This window comes from Diospyros lotus, chromosome 5 (assembly GCF_014633365.1).
Source record: "Diospyros lotus cultivar Yz01 chromosome 5, ASM1463336v1, whole genome shotgun sequence".
NCBI classification, from domain to species: Eukaryota; Viridiplantae; Streptophyta; class Magnoliopsida; order Ericales; family Ebenaceae; genus Diospyros; species Diospyros lotus.
In genome coordinates this window covers 32,617,891-32,640,667 of record NC_068342.1, presented here as the reverse complement: position 1 = coordinate 32,640,667, position 22,777 = coordinate 32,617,891, and the positions used below count along the sequence as shown (strand labels likewise).

At 37.1% G+C, this 22,777-nt stretch overlaps 1 protein-coding gene across 1 annotated transcript; it reads right to left on the bottom strand.

Moving 5' to 3' along the window:
* Positions 1-6,746: 6,746 nt before the first annotated feature.
* On the bottom strand, positions 6,747-21,803 carry LOC127801945 (F-box/LRR-repeat protein 10). Its single transcript, XM_052337492.1, has 4 exons — positions 21,513-21,803; positions 21,212-21,417; positions 20,941-21,034; positions 6,747-8,505 (listed from the first exon to the last, which is right to left on the bottom strand). Exons 1-4 carry the CDS (start codon positions 21,684-21,686, stop codon positions 7,012-7,014), a joined length of 1,968 nt encoding a protein of 655 aa, XP_052193452.1. The 5' UTR covers positions 21,687-21,803; the 3' UTR covers positions 6,747-7,011.
* Positions 21,804-22,777: the final 974 nt, after the last annotated feature.

The window sequence follows — 22,777 nt, the reverse complement described above, 5'->3', positions numbered from 1 at the left end:
GCAAGACACGAAGAACCAACTGGACTTGTAATCGCCCACGTTGGACTTCCCCTTTGCTTTACCCTGAGGAAGGGCGGCCTTGTACGGAGAAGGACGGGCCGCCAGGTAATACAGCCCGTCCTTGGCATTTTTGAAAGAAAATAAAAATCTTATCAGTTTTGGGGAAGGGAGAGGAAGTTTGTTTATAAGGAATAAAACGGCCAAAGAAGTAAGTTGGGCATACGAATTCGGTGTTAGTTGGAAGGGGGCGAGCTTGACGTCGTTCAAGAGGACGATAAGGTACGGGGCTATTGGGAACCTAAAGCCAGACTCGAGGTGTTGGGGGCTAATAGCTACGAAATTGGCTGGCGGGTAGGCTGCATGGGAGCTCGATGCAGGGATGTATACTCGGCAGGTCCTGGGGAGACGAAACTCCTGAGCACAAGTCATCACCTCGTGAAGCTTGGCCTTGGACGAGAATCTCTTGAAGACCGCAAGATCAGCAGCGATCTGATCTTGAACCTTCAGCTCGGTTTCCCGAGAGGTCGGGACGGCGACCTCCCTGCACCCCGAGCTCGCACCCCCAAGATTTTGGCCCTCCATAATGAGACAATCTTCGGAGCTCGAAGTGTCGTTTTCTCCTACGATATAATTGCAGCGCTTTTGACCTGAATTTCCACGGTGTTGGTCGGACATCTACAAAGGAAAAGAGAGAACAGTCAGGTCGCAAGTCGCGAACCAGACCTCAAGAAACTAGAAGAAAAACCCTAAAACGTCCCCTAGGTCTTCCAGGCCGAGCGCTTCGCAAAAAGGGGTACCGCCTAGGGCGGAGGGGCTGCAGCCGCAAGCCCGGTGTTCCATGAAAAGCTAATCCTAAGGTCATTGGACCCAAAGGCCCAGCAAACGACAAACCGAATCGTGTCGTTTCTCCAAAAATGAGAACGACATCGATCGACGAAGCCAGAGAAACCACCGACGGCTAACCAACGGTGGACGGCCTCACTAAAAGAAGAAGAAAAGACACGACAAACTTACCTAAAAGCTGCGCTTGACGACTGAATGGGGACTCGTACCAAGCACCGGACGAGAACGGCAGACGTCTGAAAGCACGGCGATAACGGAGGCCTCGAGAGAGAAAAAACAAGAAAGCAGGGAGGCAAAAGTTTGAGGGAGTTTCAAAATAGCGTGAAAGAAGAAGCGGGTGGACACTCCCCACTATTTATACTGACGGCCTGATCCATCCCAACCGTCGGATCAAATGACGACTTATCACATGCTCGGCATCCAGCGGCCGCACAACAGCTTGTGGGTCCCACGAGTTTAATCATGCGCAGAAATGGGGAGGGGGCGCGCATTAAATGTGCTGCCGACAAAGCGTGCTGCGTGGAACGACGAGACTTAAGGTGATTGGACAGAAGTTGGAGGGATGGAAGAACAGCTGGCACGCGTCAGTTCCCAGCACGAAGATCGTACCGCGAACTGGGGGGCTTATGTTATATGTATTTCCCGCATCTCCCCGCATGGGCCAGACTCGGTCCGATAGACCGGCCCAATCACCCAAGGCCAAGAAGGCCCGGACGACCTCGTCAAGGAAGGTCCAGCCTCCATCAAAGACCCGGAACTCGTAAAGCGAGCGTACGGCGAGCTCCCGGTAATCCCCCAACGAGCTCGGAGCAATCGACTAACGAGCTCCTGAAATATCCTCCAGATCGCTGGGCCATCCAGGTCGCTCGCCTAAAATCTCCAGCTCGCATGAGCGGCAAAGCTGCTGAGAAGTCAGAGGTAGGGTCCGATCACTTTATCTGTAACAGCCCATGCCCCTCGTAATGAGGATCCCACTCCCGGTCTTACGAAGGCGGTAAGAACTATTTGTCCCCCATTATACAAACACTGTATTTTTATATATTATCTAGATTGTAAAAGTCCCTCAAGAAAAATGGAAATAAAGGGGGCCATGAGGAGCAAAGAGGAGGGACAGAAAAAGAATAATCAGATACCGCCACTCTGGGAGAATAATCAGAGGGCGGCCGTGGACTAGGCATCGTTCTGGCCGAACCACGTAAAAGATTCTGGTGTACACGCTTGGAACTTTGGGGAAGGGGGGGGTTTTCTTCCTTCCTTCTCGGTATTTTTTTGGATTGACTCACCGCGGCCCAAAACGAATCACGGTCGGCCGAAATCAAACGTCGACAGTATATATGCACTAGAAGGCAAAATATGAGGTTTGGGTGGGAACATATAAGTTATTATTTTTACAAAGAAAAAAGGTAAATTTGTTAACAATTCTTCTAGTGACAAAATATTTTATTTTTTGGGGGGGTAAGCTACAAAATAATAATGAAGTAAAACTGTTGGCATCTTACTAGAATATGCCAGTGTTGGCCCATTGTAACACTTGTTATTGTAAATTGTGATGACAAAGAGTACAAGATTGTTATAAATAACAAATTTTTAATTGCAAAGTCCTATTTCAACTTGGATTGGGAATCTATACATTGCATTTGCATCATGTTACTGCCATTACAAACTATTGGCAAATTGTCGCATGATTTTACTTTTAGTTGTATATAGTTTAATTTTATTTTTATTATATATAAAAAAAATCACATTAAATGAGGTGAAGTTGTGAGGTACCAAAAGGTTGTAGAGTTTTGATTAGCCAAATGTAATGAAAAAGAAAGTAGAAGTCGGAATGAGTTAGGATAGATACTATTATCATTGGTTAGGACTCAGTTTTATATGTTCTATTGACATAAACTTCTATGGTGAGATGTGAGTTGATGGTTATTTTATATTCAGATTACCGACAAATATAATGCGCATCTCTACATAATATACTCTGTTATGACTCTAGAGTTGCAAACAAGTCAAATTGAATTTTGCTAGTCTCGTGTGTGTTTATTAAGAATTTTTTCAACTTTAGACTCTAATTTAGGCTCAAACTTAAGCTTGATTCATTAAGAATTTTACTAGGATTAGGATCAGCTCGTTTCAACCTCGCTCGCTTATATTATATGAGCTTCAAAATAAGCTTATTTACAAGCTCTAAATTTAAATTAATGTATATATTTTAAATTGATAGAACACATAAAATTAGTATATTTTATTATTAATTTAAATTTTAAATAATATAAATAGTATGACAAAAAAATATAAATTGTAAAAATGCACATTATTTTAGAACCAACTTATAAATGAATCATGAACAAGCTTGTTCAAGTCCAAATGAATTGAACACCTTAAAGTTCAAGCTCTACTTCTTTACTAAACTAGTTTAAAAATTCAACTCAAATTTATTATTTAATTAAATAAACGAGTTCAAACGAACTATAATTAAGCCAAGTTTTGAGTGATTGATGAGTTGACTTTATTCATTTGTACCCTTACATGATCTTATTCTCACTATTATATGTCTCTTGAGATTTCAAACGTAATTTATGGATTAAGAGAGTTGTGTATTTGTGCCTAAAGTTTTCGAGGTTATTTGTAGCGTGGAGCCTTTGAGAGCAAGAATGACTTGATATTGAGACTTCTTATTAATAAACTTTTGAGAGTTTATCATTTCATATATTTAAATAACTCTTCAATACTTGATAAGAAAAATTATTATTATTTTTTTTTATTTTCAAAACATAGGTCGAGTGATCGAATGAGCAATATGTCAGTATCAATTCGGTAAGTTACGAGTTCAATGCTCACTTTATGTAAGAGTCAAAATCTTAACCTGCGATTTACCTCCCCTGATATAATCAAAAGTACGAACATTGAAGACCGTGCAAGAGCGGTCATCCCAAGAAAAATTAATTTTTGAGCTAATAAAAAAAAGTGTGAAAAAAATTATTATCAAAAATAAATCACACAAAATATTATATTATAAAAATAGTTCAAAAATATTTTAAAAAAAATTAAACCGGAGATGAAATTGGAGCTTATATTTCGTCATTTTTTTTTTTTTTATTTTCAATAATGGTGTGAAGAAGAGTTGATCAAGGACGATAAACAGAGAAAGGGTGGGAACTGGGAAGGTAGGGACTGGCGATTGGAGTAGTAGCGGCATATTATTCCAAGGCGGCCTTTGGAGGGTTGGAAAGGCCGGGTTTAGCCAAGCCTGGTGAAACGTGAGATGAAGAAGATGTCACATATAATAATAATAATAATAATAATAAAACAAAGGTTTTGCCAGCGAAGAAGTGGAAAATGGTCGCCGTAGGAATAGGCGCTAGAATATGCGGAGGATATGGGCGGGCCGAGGTGTCGCCCCCTAAGGATCACTCTTTACCAACGACATGTGCATATTCAAATCCCACAATCTTATCCAAAACCCACACTTTAATTTTCTTTCTTTCTTTTTTTAATTTCTTTGTTTAATGTATATTTCTGAGCAAAAAAGCAAGATGCTGTCTGTCTCTGGATTGTGCTGGACTGGGAGTACCTCCTCTCCTTCTAAACGTGGGGTTCAACCAACCACCACCATGTTGTCACGAGGGACGGAATAGAATTTTGATTCAACGGGGGCATGAATTTAAATATAAATATATATATAATTTTAAGAATAAAATAATAATATTATTAGAATATAAATTTTTTTTATAATTATTTTTTATGACTTTTCATACCATAAATTACAATTGTTCAAAAAAATTATCTTAATTATTTAAATCTTTAGACTCATTATGACCACGAAATGGTAGTTCTTGTCGTAGAAAATATCGAACACAATCAATTTATACATTCAAATAAATTCAATAATCATACCATGTTTGTTCTAATTGTCGGAAAAAAACTGTTTCAATATTTTACTCTTGATTCATTAAGTCTTCACAATTGTTTCGAGTTTGATTATATACACTATTAGCATCTCCAACATGAACTTGAAATCTTTTTTTTTTTTTTTTAAATTACTAAACCCTTCTTTCACAAAAGAATCATCACCTCCTTATTCCTTATTATTTGTTTTAAAAAGATAACAGTATAAGTAAAATGCGACATCTTTGCTTATATTATATTCCAACCAATCACCAAATTTATTGAACCAAAATAAAATGAATCGTCTTGATTTCAAAGCTGACACAGACCTCTTTGCAAGTATACTTTTCTAATTTGATATCAAAAATTAACATTGTAATCCATTATTAGAATTCTTAACTCGGGATTCATAAGAAGTTGTACAATATCAATTTACTCAATACTTGTTTTGTTAACTTGTTCATTTTCTTCAATATAAATTTCTTCCATACTTGCTTTCTTTGCTTCATAATTTTCTTTAATATTTTATTTTCTTTACATTATTATTGTAAAAAAATAAAATTATGAAAAATGTTGTGATAGTTATATACTTGTTTTTTTTATTTCCAATAATAAATTATTATAAAAAAAAATTTAAAAAAAATCCAGCCCTGTAGGGGAAACTACCCCCACTGGGCCTCAGTGGCTCCGCCCATGGTTGTCACAATATTAAATTCCCCCATATATATATATATATATATATATTAATTTCTCAATCATTCTAGGCTAAGCCTCTTGGTTTTTTTTTTTTTTTTTTTTATAGATCTCTTGATAAATAAATACTCAGTCAGTCAGTTTTTTTTTTTTTTGACAATTAAAGGGTTCATTGAATGTAGACGCCTTCTTAAGTTCGTTGAATGTTGCCATTCTGCCTCATTTCAAGCAGGCTATAAGAGGAGGAACACATTAATAATGATATATACATTTTTCACACTAACTGCGTTCTTGTATTGTGTTTGTGTTCAATGAATTGTTTAAGAACCCTCTTCTTTGTTCTCATCTCATGAGAAGAATTTATATAATCTTAATCTTGTTTGTAATATGGGTTTTTGTTCTCTTTCCAACACCACACCACACCACCATATCTACTAAATTACAATATTAACAACAACAAAAAAAAAAAGCATGCGTTGCAGCAAGAAATACAAACAAGAAGATGCAGATATTAATCTATTGAAGAGACAATATAGTAATATATATATAACTAAAAGATGCAAATTGCATAATAATAATTTTTATATGCACTTCGTGGGAAAGAAGTACAAAAATTAGGGAAACACTCGCAAAGAAGAAAGAATCACAACGAGTATATTAAAGAAAGGTAAGGTCCTAAATAGATGAACCCGGCCGGCCGGCCGGCCCCTGCTTGATATATATTATTATTACTCTTGTTTAAAGCACGACTATGAACAAAATGGGGAGGTCCATTTCAGCGATTCATCCCTCTACACATGATTGTAGAGGGAGACTCTCTTAGATTTGGATTATGATTTTGGAGCTGAAAATCTCGGCCCATCTGAGATGCCCACCCGACAAAAAATGTCCTAATTTCATTTTTCTTTAGATTTAGGTGGTGGTTCTGCAGCATCATCATCATCCAGGACGTGAAAAGACAGACAACTGCTGTTGTTGTTTTCTCAAACAGGCCCACGTCTTTCCATTATTCATCCGCATAAAAATCCCGCAACAAAGTCCTATTAACAGAGATGTGCTTCGGCCCATAAAAGCCATAGGCCGACAAATGAGCCCCATCTGCGAAAGGCCCGGTCCTCGGGCCGATTCTGATTGATAACTAATGTTTTATACAAAACAAAACAAAAATCTTGTAAAAATGACGTGATAATTAACAAACAAACATGATTGAGTCGCAGCATTCTACATGAAAATTTTGCACAAATATTCTATATATTATACCTAGCTTAATGCTTTTATTTTTTGAAGAGACTTTAAAGAGGGATGAGCATTTCTAAATAGAAAAATAGGATAGGATTTGGGGGGGTTCCAGTAAGATTAATTTGCTACGCTAGACGCAATGGGCACTTGATACAAACCACACAGCTTAAAATTACAGTCATTTACAACCCAAAAAAAAAAAAAAAATTACAGTCAAAACATTGATCTTCTCAGATGTTTAGTCTTAAAACACAAGCACAACAGTTTTAAGCTATACTACAATTATATACACAGATTAAAAGCATAAAATTAACAGATTAATGTAAAATTTGGAATCATGCAAGCTCACCAACCTTACTCAGCATCAGCATCAGCATCATCTTCTTCTTCTTCTTCTTCTTCGTCATCGTCTTCTTCTTCTACCGCGGCCTCCTCCTCCATCTCCTCATCATTGCTTGTGTAATCGCCTTCAAGAAGCCACTGCTCAAGTTCATCAATTTCTTCATAGTCAAGCAGGAATGTTATATCAGATGTATCCCATTGGCTAGTACCCAACTCCTCACCGCGCCATGATACATTTAAGAATGGTCTACTTCTTGCCAAAGCATCTACCACGTCTCTGTCATTCCCTGCCACTCCTAGCCATCTCAACCTTGGAAAGTACGGCTTCTTCAGCCACCGGAATGAAAGCTGTGTAATCCCACCACAGTTATAAAGATCCAACAACCTTAAGCTATTTCCATGGCACCAATCCTCACCAACCTGCATTGAAGCTAAAGCCATAACTGAAGTATCACCTATCAGTGGACATTGTCTCATCCGGAGCTCAGTAAAAGGAACACGACTTTTTGCAAGTAAAAGCACACCGTCATCAGAAAGGTTGGGAACATTTGATAGGTCCAGTTGTCGCAGCACTGGCTTAGAAGAGCCATTAAACAAGAGAGAGATGAACCTGTCTGTAAGTCTCTTGCAACCTCTAACAGACAAAGAAATTAATGAACTTCTCACCCTCTCTCTCAGATATGACAATCCCACATCACTTGTATCAGTACCATCTAATAGTAAGGTCTTCAACTTGGGAAGAGTGCTGATGGCTCTAACTGAATCATCCCCAAGGCTCCTGCAGTCCCTCAAATCAAGGATACTAAGATCCATGTTGGATGCTAAGAGCACAGTTGCATAATTTGTCAGGAGACCGCACCATCGTAAGCTAACATCCATTAGACTGAGTGAAGTAGCTGAGATATCATGAAATACCAAATCAGTTAGTTGATTCCCAAAGGAAACCTTAAACTTGTATAACTTTGTGCAAGAATGTAGGATGGTCCTAAAACCAGTATCCGTAACTCGACAGAAGCCACCAAGACGTATACTTTCCATGCTTGAGGATCTGTCAGCCAACATGAGTATCCCAAGATCATTAACTCGCCTAAAGAAGCTGATAACAAACTCCTGGCTCCGGACAAGGGAAAGATGTTTTAACTTCCCATGGGGATTGATATGCTGAATGCCAACATTAGTGAGATCAAATGCAACTGTAGGTTCAATTATTGGTGCATCTCGAAGATCCAAATGGGTTAAACAGTTAAGATTTTTAGATATTGTACTGACCATAGTATCAGTAATATAATCTACTGAAAGGCACAATTTCCCCAGTCCAGGCAACACGGATGCCTTCATATGATTTGATGACTGATGGGGTCCAACAGTTGGGCTTAACATTTCGGTCACCATTACAGAAGATATAAACCCAATCTCAAGAGAACTGAGTTTTGCAGAAGCTGAAGCCCAAACACGCGCAAAATTATGCCGAATAAGTATAGACATGTCAAGCATCAGGACCAATGACTGCAGAAAATACATTGAGAATACAAAGAAACTTAGAATAGATTAAGGAAAGAGGGGGAAGAACAGTAAAAGAAACTGTTATGTCATGTGAATAAAAAATAAACTGTATGTATTATTTCACGAGTATACAGTACATGCACATATACATGCATATATGTATTTAAAAATAATTATACCAATATCCCTTACTTATCTTATTTAACACTCTCCCCTCAAGCTGAAGCATATATATTGAGCATGCCCCGTTTGGCACAAATATAATTTATACAAGACCCTCTAAGCGACTTGGTGAGTAAATCAAACGGTTGATCGTTGAAACCCACATATATTGTAATTATATCCCCAAAGAGCATTTTTTCTCTAACAAAATGGCAATTAATTTCAATATGCTTGGTTCTCTCATGCAACACAGGATTAGAAACAATATGCATTGCAGCTTGGTTGTCACAAACCAATGACATAGACTTAACCTGCGTAACTCCTAACTCATCAATTAATTGTTTCAACCACACTAGCTCACATGTTGTTACGGCCATTGCCTTGTATTCAGCCTCTGTACTAGATTTGGCGACAACAGTTTGCTTCTTACTTTTCCAAGAGACTAGGTTTCCACCCACAAATACACAATATCCAGACGTGGATCTCCTGTCGCTAGGTGATCCTGCCCAATCAACATCTGTATATCCCACAATTTGACTGTGGCCGTGATTTTGATACAATATACCCCGACCAAAGATAACCTTAATATATCGAAGAATACGGATCACTGTATCCCAGTGACTGTCACAAGGTGAATCCAATAACTAACTTATCACACTTCTAATTGTGCCCATGATTTTGATACAATACACCCCGACCAGGGGTAGTCTTAATATACCGAAGAATACGGATCACTGCATCCCAGTGACTGTCACAAGATGAATCCAATAACTGACTTACCACACTCACAACAAATGAAATATCAAGACGAATGACTGTGAGGTAATTAAGGTTGCGTTCTCTTTCTTGTTAGTTTCTAATTTTCTAAAATAATAAAAATACATTTACTATGTCATTTTCAAAAATACATTTTCGAAAACAAGAAAAAAAAATTGTAAAGAAAATCTAAAACTGCGTTCTCTTTATTGTTTTCAGGCAATTTTTAGTTTTCAGTTTTCTAAAATAATAAAAATGCGTTTACTTTATCATTTTCAAAAATACATTTTTGAAAATAAGAAAAAAAAATTATAAAGAAAAAACAAAACAACAAAATGTTGTTTTGGTTGTTTTCAGCCAAAACAATCTCTAAATCTAAAACATGAAAAACACAATCCATTTTTCATGTTTTGGCTCTAAAAAATAAAAGGAAAAAAAAAAGAAGGAAAAAAAGAAAAAAAAATATTCTCAAATTTTAAAAATAAAATTATATATTTAATTAAAATTTAAAAAATATAGTATATCTATATTATAATTAAAAATATAGGATAACATATAGTATATTATTAAGTGTATTACACATATTATGTATAATAATATTTAATATAAATTATCACTCAGATACCAACAACTTATTAATCAAATTTATTATTTTGTTTTAATAGTAAAATTTTATTAAAAAGAGTTAATTTTATCATTTAATAATCAAATTCATTGAATAAAATAATTTTTCTCAAATTCTAAAGTAAACGCATTTTCTAATTTTCTGTTTTAAAAAATAGTTTTTTAAAATAACAAAAAGAACATGTTTTCGATTTTCTAAAAATAAACTATCAAAACAAAAAACTGAAAATCAATTTAAAACTCAAAATGTAAATTGAAAACGCAAAGAGAACGCAACCTACGTTTATCAATTAGTCGATAGTAGCACCCAGGATCAAAAAGAGACTCCCCTTGTCTCGGTAACAGCCAGATATTTGGATCCATAGGGGTATCTGTAGGCTTACATCCAAGCAATCCTGTCTTCTTTAGCATATCCAAGGCATACTTCCTTTAAGAAATATAGATGCCTTATTTTGACCGAGCTACCTCAATACCCAAAAAATATCTCAAAGGACCCAGATCCTTAGTCTGAAAGTGTTGGTGAAGATGTGCCTTCAATTCAGTGATACCAACACCATCATCTCCTATAAATACTATATCATCAACATATACCACTAGAAGAATGTGGCGGTCAAACTGGGAACGATAAAAAATAGAATGATCAGCTTCACTTTGAATTAACCCAAACTCAAGAATAGCTGAATTAAATCGACCAAACCAAACTCGAGGAGACTGTTTTAAACCGTATAAAGATTTTTGAAGGCGACACACTAGCCCAGACTCCCCCTAAGCAACAAAGCCAGGAGATTGATCCATATACACCTCCTCTTGTAAATCACCATGGAGAAAGGCATTTTTGATGTCCAGTTGATGAAGAGGCTAGTGAAACATAGCAACAAGGGACAAGAAAAGGTGAACGAAGGAGATCTTAGCAACATGAGAAAATGTATCGCCATAATCAAGACCAAAAACTTGAGTGTATCCTTTGGCAACAAGGCGAGCCTTAAGACAATCAATCTGGCCATCAAGGTCAACTTTAACAGTATAAACCCGACGACAACCAACAGTAAACTTACCCTTGGGAAGAGGTACCAAGTCCCAGTGGAATTAAGGCAAACATTTCTTCGACCATAGCAGCCCGCCACCCTGGATGGGAAAGAGCTTCGGGAACAGATTTAGGAAGAGAAACAGAAGATCAAGAAGAAATAAAAGCAGAATATCCAGAGGACAAAGAATCATAGCTAACAAAATGGGAAATGGGATGGCGAGTACCTTTATAAAGAGCAATAAGTAAGTTAGATCAAAAGGTGAAGGCGACAGACCAGAGGAGGAAGAACGAATCAGCATAGGGGATGAGTTAGGAGACGACTCCCTCGGACTAGCGACGACAGTCGGTGCTAGTTGGGCCATGAGTTGTGGATGCCGTTGATAGACCTGAAGATCAAGGAGATCAGGGCGAGAGGCAAAGGATGGTGGAGATGGTGAAGACGTTGGAGATGGAGATGATGTAAGGTCAAGAAAAGGGACAGGCAAAGGTAACCCAACAGACACAGACTCGGAGACCTCAGATAAATAAGGGAAACAAGGAGATGACTCAAAGAAGGTAACATTCGTTGAAACAAAATATCGAGTTAATTGAGGAGAGTAGCAACGATACCCCTTCTGAAGGCGAGAATAACCCAGAAAAACACATTTGACAAAACGAACGGATAACTTATCATGACCTGGGGCAAGATGGTGAACAAAGCAAGTACTCCCAAAGATACAAGGAGGAAGAGAATATAAGCCAACTTGAGGAAAAATAATGGAATGAGGAATCTAATCATTAAGGATAGAAGATGGCATACAGTTAATTAAGTAACATGCAATTAAGACATCATCACCCCAGTATTGAAGTGGAACATGCATATGAAGAAGAAGCATGCGGGTTGTCTCAATTAAATGATGATTCTTGCGTTCAGCTACCCCATTTTGTTGTGGCGGTTCCAGGACACAAAGTTTGGTGAAGAATCACATTAGATGACATATAAGAACTAAAGGGGAGAGACAAATATTCAAGAGCATTATCACTACGAAAAACACGGATAGGCAAATTAAACTGTGTTATAATGTAAACTAATTTAACGCAATTCTTAAATCAAAAAAGATGCTAGATGAGTGGAGGAAGAGTACTTTGGTTCCTATATATAAGAACAAAGGAGATGTTCAAAACTGTAAAAATTACAGAGGAATTAAGTTAATGAGCCATACCGTGAAACTCTGGGAGAGAGTAATAAAGCAGAGGCTCAGAAAAGAAACAGAGGTCTCGAAAAATCAGTTTGGTTTCATGTCTGGTAGGTCAACAATGGAAGCTATATACCTATTGAGACGCCTAATGGAAAGGTATCGGGAGCATCAGAAGGGCCTACATATAGTGTTTATAGATCTAGAAAAGGCCTATGATAGGGTCCCTAGAGAAGTATTATGGAGGGTTTTAAAGAATAAATGAGTTCGAATAGCCTATATACAAGCCCTTAAGGACATGTATCATGGTGCAGAGACAAGAGTCAGAACATGTGGAGGGGATACTGAACCGTTTAAAATTACAATAATATTGCATCAGGGTTCTGCACTAAGTCCATACTTATTTACTTTAGTAATAGATGAACTCACTAAAGATATTCAGACAGAGGTGCCATGGTGTATGCTATTTACAGACAACATAGTGTTGGTGGATGAAACAAAAGAAGGAGTGAACACTAAGCTTGAGTTATGGAGAAACAATTTAGAATCTAAGGGATTTAAATTAAGCAAAAAGAAAACAGAATATATGGAATGTAAATTTAGTAAGAATGCAAGAGTGGGGGACGTTATAATAAAATTAGAAGACCAAATCTTACAAAGAAAAGATCATTTTCGATATTTGGGATCAGTGATTCAAAAAGATGAAGAAATTCACGAGGATGTCACACATAGAATTAAGGCAGGTTGGCTAAAATGGAAAAATGCATCGGGGTGTTATGTGATGGTAAAATCCCATTAAAATTGAAAGGAAAATTCTATAGGACAGCTATAAGACCAGTTTTGTTGTACGGCTCAGAATGTTGGACAGTCAAATACTAATATGAGCAAAAGACGAGTGTAGCGGAGATGAGGATGTTAAGATGGATGCACGGCCATACAAGAAAAGATAAAATTAGAAATTAAGTTATTTGTAATAAGGTAGAAGTAGTGCCAATAGAGGAGAAGATGAGAGAGATTAGACTAAGATGGTTTGGTTATGTGAAAAGGAGACCAAGAGACGCTCCTGTGAGGAAAGTTGATGAAATGGAACAATTAGTCAAAAAAAGAGGTAGAGGCAGACCGAAGAAGACTTTGGGAGAGACATTAAAGTTTGATATGAAGTGTATGGACCTCAATGAAGATATGACAAAAGACAGAAATACATGGAAGTCTAGAATTCATGTAGCCGACCCCACATAGTGGGATAAAGGCTGGATATGTTGTTGTGGTTGTTATAATTTCAGCACAAAATGTAGTGAAGACTGAAAATAACTCTGAACACGTTTTTGTTAAATATAGCCATGTAGTTCGAGAGAAATCGTCAATAAATGTTACAAATAACGAAAATCGTCTTTTAAACTAACATGACTGGAACCCCATACATCTGAATGGACTATTGAAAAAGGAGAACTAGCACGTTTATTGACTCTACTTGGGAAAGAACTACGACTATGTTTCCCAAGTTGACAAAACTCACACTCTTATGAAGAAATACTAGAGACTGGGAACCATCTTCTTGAGATTAAGAAGAGATGGGTGCCCCAGCCAACAATGGACTTGTAGTGGGGAAGTTATCGTCATGCACGCCACTGAAGAAGCAGGGAGAGACAGATAGTAGAGACCGTGAGACTCAAGCCCTCGTGCCAATCATTCGTCCAGTCCTCTGATCCTGCATAAGAACAAAATCGGACAAAAAGGTTTTAAAGCAATTAAGACTACGAGTGAGTTGATTGACAAAGAGCAAATTAAAGGTACATTGTGGTAAATGTAAAACAGATGATAATGGTAAAGTAGGAAGAGGTGATACGGTGCCAATACTGGTGACTGAGGCTTGAGAGCCATCAGCCAATGTAATAGGAGGTAGAGACTACAAAGTTTGAACATGAGATAGGAGCGAACGATTACCAGACATGTGATTGGTGGCACTGGAGTCGAAGATCCATGGGCTAAGAGAAGATGAAGACTTAGTAAAGCAGGTAGTAGGGTTATCAGTGTCAACACGAGATGTGACAAGTGAAGTAGCCTGTTGTGCTGCCCGGAACTAAAGAAACCGAGTATACTCCTCCTCGGAGATAGTCACTGGTGAGGAATCACTGGATGTGATAGATGCCTGACCCTCTGAAGCGCCCACAACCATGTTAGTAGTACTGGCTGTGTGAGGTGGACGACCATGTAGGCGATAGCAAGTCTCTCTAGTATGACCAAGATGATTACAATAGGAACACTGGGGCCGAGGACGACCACCACCCCAACAACCACCACAATGACCATGATCAGTTAGGGTCGTAACAAGGGCGGAGTGATCTCTAGGTACGAACATGCCACGATCAGCAATAAAAGAAAAGGCTCTTAGTAGCCTGGCAAATACCTCTATCAGAGGAGGGAGAGAAGCACTGCCGAGAATCTGTGTCTTAACTGAGTCAAGCTCCGATCGAATTCCATGAAGACAGAGGATAGTAAACATTTGATCACGCTGTTGCTGTTGTTTCTTGATATCGGTATCAAAGGGCATCAACTCATTAAAATCGGTAATAGAAGCTTGAAGCTTACCCAAATACGTGGTCATATCCAAATCGGCCTGTCGTAAATTGAACAAAACACCAATCACATCATAAATACAAGTGATATCACTAGTATACAACTCACGAGCCCGAGTCCATAAGGCGCTACACTACCAAAGAGGTCAAAATATCGGCATCAAGGTCAACTCAATGGTCTGCCATAATAAACTCAATAACTGAGCATCCACCTTCCGCTAAAGAGGTTGATCGCCCTCAGGAACAGTTGAAATAGTCTTTGATAAATGATCCTCAAGGTCATGGTCAAGAAACCAAATTTCAACTGCAGATGACCAAGCGGAATAATTCTGTCCATTCAACTTCTCCGTGGTAATAACTGGTGTGCTCGAAAAATGAGGAATGGTTACAGGTGTGGACATGGTGGAGTAGCTTGTGGATGAAGAATGAGCTGGAGATGAAGACATGATGCGGAAAAAACAACAGATCTGGAGCAGGTTGGATTGCACGACTAAAGAGAAGGAAGAACAAATCTGGAACAACGGCAGATCTAGGCGCACAGAAGTTGAAGCTAAGAGTCACTGGATTTAAAGACTGACAGCCAGTTCTAGGGTCGCCTAAGGATAGCCGGATCTAGACAGGCACGGCGAAGGCGAGGACGAGATCTGGGGGTAGTCGCCTGAGGATGGCCAGATCTGGACAGGCGCAGCGACGGCAAGGCGAGATCTGGGGGCAGCCGGAAGAAGATGGTCGGATCTGGAGAAGGAGAGGCCGCAATATCAAGGAAACGACCACATGACCAGCAAAACCAACGGCGGATGAAGTGATCGGCGGTGATGGTGACGGCAGGCGAAGCGACCGGCAGTGATGGCCTCAATTGACGGCAGCTAGGGTCAACTTAGGGTTTGGAGGACTCTAATACCATTATGTTATGTGAATAAAAAATAAACTGTATGTATTATTCTACAAGTATATAGTACAAGCACATATATATACATACATGTATTTAAAAATAATTACACTAATACCTCCTTACTTATCTTATTTAATAGAAACAATAAGAATAACAAATCACAAGAAAAATTGCAATAGACAAATTTGCAAGGAGGTGTCCTAAACATCCTGAAAGCATCTAAAGCCAAAAGCATTTAACATACAAACCCTGGGAGTACTTTATTCAGCATATGACATGATCACACAAGTTAGTAAGTTTGCAAAGGGAGATTTTTTGTAAAACTTTAGCATATGTCATCATTATACATGCAGTAATACACATGAAATGAGTAGGTAAATGCAAGAAAGATGAGGAACAGGTCATTTCCCTTCACGTAGGCTTCAGATTTGAGATTATAAACAGGTTTTTGAAGGTGATTTTTGCTTGCTTCTCTATTAGTGCCCCTAATCAACTTCCAAAACTAAGTTTGTATTATATTTAACTAAAAAGCAAAGTGCAATAGAAAACAAAACATCAATATCCAAGCAGCATACAACAGCGTGTGGCATAGTCTTGAAAGGGGGAATGGACAATACATAATATGGATGCATTTAATTGGAAAACCCTTACACATATGAATACAGCAAAGAGACTACAATATGTTGATATATTTACATACTTTTCAGTATGTTGTATGAGAAAAAGCATGTTATTACTTAAATATGCCTACTTAGAATCACAATTTTAAGTTAAATAGACAAAATTGCAAATGTGGAAGATGAATTTCTATAAATACATGTAGGGCTGGCAATAAGTCGAGCTGAGCCGAGCTAGGCCCAGCTTGAGCTCAGCTCGATTGATTTTAGTTTGGCTCATAGCTCGGCTCGATGATGACTACGAGCTGGCTTAGCTCGACTCGAAATTGACTGTTACCTTACTTTTATGTATATAATATATATTTAAATAATATATACGATATATATAATATATATTTAAATAATATATGCGATATATATAATATATATTTAAATAATATATTTATAAAATTATTAAGTATATATTTATATTATTGAGTATTAAGTAATAAATATTTTTTTATTTAATATATTTATATATATATAAGTATATCGAGCTGGCTCGTGAGCCAAATGAGTCCAGCTAATGGTAGCTCAAGCTCGGCTCATTTACTAAATGAGCCAAATATTTGAGCTCAAACTTGACTCATTTGTATCATGAGCTAGCTTATTGAGCCAATTTTCGAGTCGAGTCTTGAACCAGCTCACGAGTAGCTCGGCTCATTGCCAGCCCTAAATACATGTATACCATGCATACTTCTATTGTTTTGCTACTACAGCCTTTGTATCCTACATATATTATCTTCCTATCTCAGATTTTATTGCTCTCTTTCATGTTAGTTATGCATATGATGCAGTCTTTCCAAAAATGCTTTAATACCAAGAATGCTAAACTTTTGTCCCAATTGAGAGATTCAGAATGTAGGTCATGCTAGGAACCGCTAAAATATGTCACCACAATTCTGAAATAGTGAAATTATTTAATGCATTAACCAATTAGGAGACATTCAAGAGTGTTTGGAAAGGGAACACTGTCTATAAGTGTCAATTTCAAAAAATGTCTAATGAGAACACAACAATCCTTTAGAAGCACCAATACCAGTTACATGCCATATGTGGAAATATCTAAATTGCTAGGTTTACAGCAACAAATACTAATTTTATAGAGTCGTCATGCAATTTCAGTTGAAATTAAAATTTATCACTTAATTGGAAAAGCACAAGTTTTTATATTTCCAAGCACAAGTTTTTATATTTTTTTATTTTTTTATATTTTTTTAATTTTTCCCTCAAATTTATCACTAAAGGGTGTGTGCCAAGTGCATGAGCCTCCCGACTTTGCAGGGGTTGGGGAAGGATAGTATTTGAATGAAGCTTTCCCTCTGCTTCAAATTTATCACTAATACAAAATGATAAGTTAGCATTATTGCAGTTTGCAGAATTATAGATTGTGTATACACTTGACAAGCATAATATATATAAGTAATATCTACTTTTACTTGATTAACATGCAAGGAAGTGTGCTTCACTTTAATTTTGAAATAGTAATCATGTTTAATATTTGGAAAGGTTACCTTTGCTAGCTAGGAACAACTGTTGGACTAATAATTTACAATTCCAATTAAAACATGGATGATAAGTATTACCTTCTACCTGCATATATCTTTCATGCATTGCATTCAGTACTGCCCACCCTCAAACTAGCAAAACATGTGGCGATGACTTGACTGTTTCATCTAGAAGGCCTAGTAGGAGCAGGCAGGATCAATTCTAACACTCTAATGCTGCCCCCATGACTTTCTCATTTCTAGTCACTAATATATTCAAAATTTTGAGCAGTGTATCAGAGAGTTAAATATGTATTCAAAAGCAAATCTGTCTCAAAAAGTAAAGCTACCTTCACAACTTGAAGACCACCTTCAAACCAAGTTTGAAGGGCCTTATAATCATGGATTCAAGGTTCACTAAGCTACAAACTTTTCTTCTTGACATCCACATAAATTTCCAGGAATAGTTAGTGAAGACACTCATCTCAATTTCCTGCTACTAGTTTCATATCTTTAAGATTAATTATTGAATAACAAGTCTTACCGTTCAGATATATATCACAATCCTGAGGATGGTTAGAAAAAAAATAGGAGCTTCACATAAATCCTTGCTAACTGAGCCCTTTACACCTTGCCTCATGCAGTTATGGAGTATATTTACCAAATGTGACCAAATAATAGGAAAGAAGTTTCTAAAAACACATCCTGTGAAAATATGATTCATTTCTATCCTGAAGGCTTTAGTGTTATTCTATCAATGAGAAATATTTCATCATCATGAATTGCATCTTATCCTGACTGAGTTAGGGTTAGTGGCACAACATTCATAATGTTAATTGACTCTTAAAAGTCACATATAAAATACAAACCCATGCAAAACAACAATGTGGAAAAAATTTACACCAAATGCCCTCCACCATCTACAATAAGAGAGAAAAGTATTTTAGTGAGAAAATTGGAAATAAAAGGCTCCCAAAAGGAAGAAAACAGAACTAAACTATTTTATACCTCCATTTCCTAAAACAGGGTAAAAGGAGATATCCTACAAGAATTATTATAAAAAAACCATGAAAGCCCATATTTAATCCCTTCAACAGTCACAGTCAACAAAACTTGATGCACACATTCATATGGTCCCAAGTCAATTACTTGTGAGTTTACTGGTCAGTGGTCCCATGGTTTAGATCAGGTTGAATTAAGGCTGAACCCCAGACAAGCCAATCTTGAATATTCCCAAATTAGGCTAGAGTCAAACTATCATGTGTTACAAATGAACCAAAAGACTTTGGTTTATTTCAATTTTGAACAACGGTCCTCAAATTCCCATTCATGCAAGCCAGCCAATCAATTATGGCCAGCTAGACAAGAGGGTACATTCAGAGCACACGATATTTTGAAGAGGGCACATGGTAATGCAATCTTAGTTCACGGTCCTGAATCAGTGGAGTGGTTGAAGACTGCCGCCTGTGTGTTACATAACCAGGGAACCATATTAAAGTATTGAATAACGACAAAGCTTTGCAGCCAACACTCTCTAAAGAGGTAGTTATATTCTGGTCACGTGGAATAAAACTGCATACTTAATAACCAAGCAGCCATGTTAAAGTGATGAATGAGACAAAACTTTACAGCCGACATTCTTTAAAGAGGTGGTTACAATTTGGTCGTATGGCATAAAACAACTTGCTTAATAAATCCATGTTTGTTTTCGGATTTCATTATCCCACTCTGATAGGGCAAATCCATATAAACTCATATCCTCTGTACAACCATAGGTCTTACCATGGTTAATTTAGACAATATGCAGTCCCTTACAAACCAAGATTTTACTAGATTTTTTGAAATCAAGAACCAGGATTGGAGAACCATAGAGGTCCATTCATTCCCGCACCATTCATTGGGACATCAATACAGCATCTTACCATATTATACTAGTTTGCACTGCCAGGTACTACCATGTTAGATGGAAAAGAAACTCAATGGAGACACTAAAGTTGGAGTGCTGTTCCAATTCATTTCCCAACCTGCACCACTACTCTCCCTCAATTTCATTGCATTTTTTATGATTGCTGTAAACCACTACTCAGGTGGTAGATCAAACACCTTGACGTCTTTTTGCAATTTAATAGGCAGAGACCCTCTTCTTAGGTCAAGGTACACTAATGATCAGTACCTTTACTGGTATTTACTATATTGTAGCTATGCTGTACAGATGTAAAGGATTCAAAAAGTTAAATATAAAGATCAGAACAAGAGATCATAATGTATCAAACAACAGTTGTTTTTACAATGAGATATCAACAAAAATCACACAACTGCTAAATTGAACCAAAAATATGACTTCATGGTGTTGACGCCAGACCCAACATCAGATCCTGGGAACTTAATATTCTTCAATTAGTGATTAGATACCACATAAATGTCCTTTGCTTGCACACATCCTAAGAAAATATGTTCTTTACTTTGCAAAGGGATAGACTTATAATACAGACACATAAAAGGAGTGCACAATCTTCTGACTTATATTACTTTAGTTCTACAAGTAACTTAGTAAATTTTCAAATAAAGCTTGTAAATGTTTCACTGAATAATGGTCATTTAATTTATCTTTAAGAGTGGCAGTATGAGAAGTGCTGCAATCAAAACATGAGTTCAGTGTAGATGGCATTGTATCTTAGTTTTGAAGCATGGTTCTAGTTGTGAATAAACTATTTGCTTACCTAGTAACAATTTACTAGGTAAACAATTGTTAATTATTAACAACTTCTTTCAAGTATTCTCAAATGTCACTTAAAAAAAAAAGTATTCTCAAATGTCATCTTAACAGAAAAGCTGAGGCTGAGGCTGACCAATTGTATAAGAAAATATATGGTCCAGTAAGGAGAGAAAGAATATTTAGTGCAGTGTATCACAAGTAAACCCTGGTGTCTTCTAGATGTCATTTAAACACAATTTTGCTTCAACACATTCAATCCAAATAAGGAGATTGATATAAGCAATCTGCTCTAGCACTTAACAAACTCCAAACCACCGAATCAAAAGTTAAAATCAATCCTTAATATTTTCGTAATGAAAAACCTTACTTCTAAGTCAGAGCAACCACTTAACAGCTCCTCAAGATCAGAAACATGAATCGACCGCCCCCTTTTCTCCGCCAAGGAACTCAAGTATAGAGACCTGAAGAAAAATAGTGGAAGCACAAAGCTAATAACAATATCACTTGGCACCATATAACCAAAAAAATCAAGTTTGAGATTCACGGTTCAAAGCAACAACATGAAATTCGGCCGTTGAAATTTATGGAAATTAAACAAAAAAAAAATGCAAGAGGAAACAAATTAGACGAGGACAAACCTGAGATGTTTGCAGCGTGCTCCGATCTCGAAGAGAAGGCGGCCGCCCAAATCGGCGCAATTGAGGAGAGAAATCTCGTGAAGAGAAGGCCGGATGAAAAAATCGATGGCTGAATCATCCAGGCGAGAGCAATTAAGCTTGAGAGTTCGAAGGCAAGGGTTTGGAGGCAACAAAGGCCTCAACAAACCGATTGATGGCGAAATGTCCTGCGAATATACATAATTTAGAAGAAACTCCAGTTAGATCAAAGTCAAGAGAGTAGATATGGAGGAAAGACGGTGATCGGCGAGGCGGTGGTTACGAGGAGGTGGAAGGAAGGGAGGAAAGAGAGCAATTGAGAAGCGCAGGCCTTGAAGGTCCTGCAAGTGCATGCGAGTGAGCATATCGAAGGCACATCCAGTTTCGTCATTATCGTCGCTAACAGCGCCACCGGCAGGTGCTCGAAGCCCCGGGGCTGTGGATCGGACTTCGCCATTCTCTCTCTCACTTTCTCTCACTGTTGTGTCCAGAACGAAGTAGTGTTTCGGTTTGAGAAGATGAGGCACGGAAACTGTGGGAGGATGGATATACCGCTGCCAGTACCAGGAAACCAGGGAGAACGCCCGGATATATAGTCTGATGTCATAATTGGAACCCTTCTCTGAATTCTGTTCTGTTTATTATTTTAGTAATATATTTTTTCTCTTTTCTAATTTTAATGTCATCTTTATATATTTAGATTGTTACTGAATTTTCCTTGTTTTTTCTACGGAAGTAAAACAAACATGTGGGCGGTGACAGTTTATCCATGTATAAATTAATTCAAAATTAGGCTAAGTTACTAATTGTTAGTAGTAAGGGATGGCTCTAAAATTGGACCTCTCCTGGGGCCGGACACAGGCGGGTAGGCATTTCTGCTAATTCACTAAAGTTGCATTTATGCTAATTCACTAAAGTTGTGTTTGATTGCATTATCTAAAATTTAATTCTAGATAATATTGTCTAGAAAACAAAAACCATCTCACCCCCTTAAAAAATAAATTTCATGGAAAGAACTTTTAAATGGTTGTACCATATATATTTTTTCATGAAAAAATTAAGAGTATTTGATTATTTTACATATAAAATGTATAATAATTACATATTTTTCATAAAAAATGTGTGCAATCAAACACACTCTAATTGTGATAGGGTGTTCGCGCACGTTTTGACCGCGTTTAATCTCTTTCTTTATTTTATAAAGGGCTATTAATATAAAAAATTTAAATCTTTTCACATGTCTGTGATTTTATTTAAAAGTTTTTAATTTTAATAATAATATCTTAATTTAATTAATTGATTACAATTTTATCCATGATCCAGATGTGGTTCATCAGCATCCAAGACCTACTAATGTGGCATGCCATCTGACATTTTAAAAATATTTTAAATGGGCCTCACATGTACATGTATAAATAAAATAGGCTTATTAATACAAAAAATCTAAATCTTTTCGCGTTTTTACGATTTTATCTAAAAATTTTAATTTTGATAATAAAATCTCGATTTGATCAATTAGTTGTAATTTTATCTATGATTTGGGTCTAA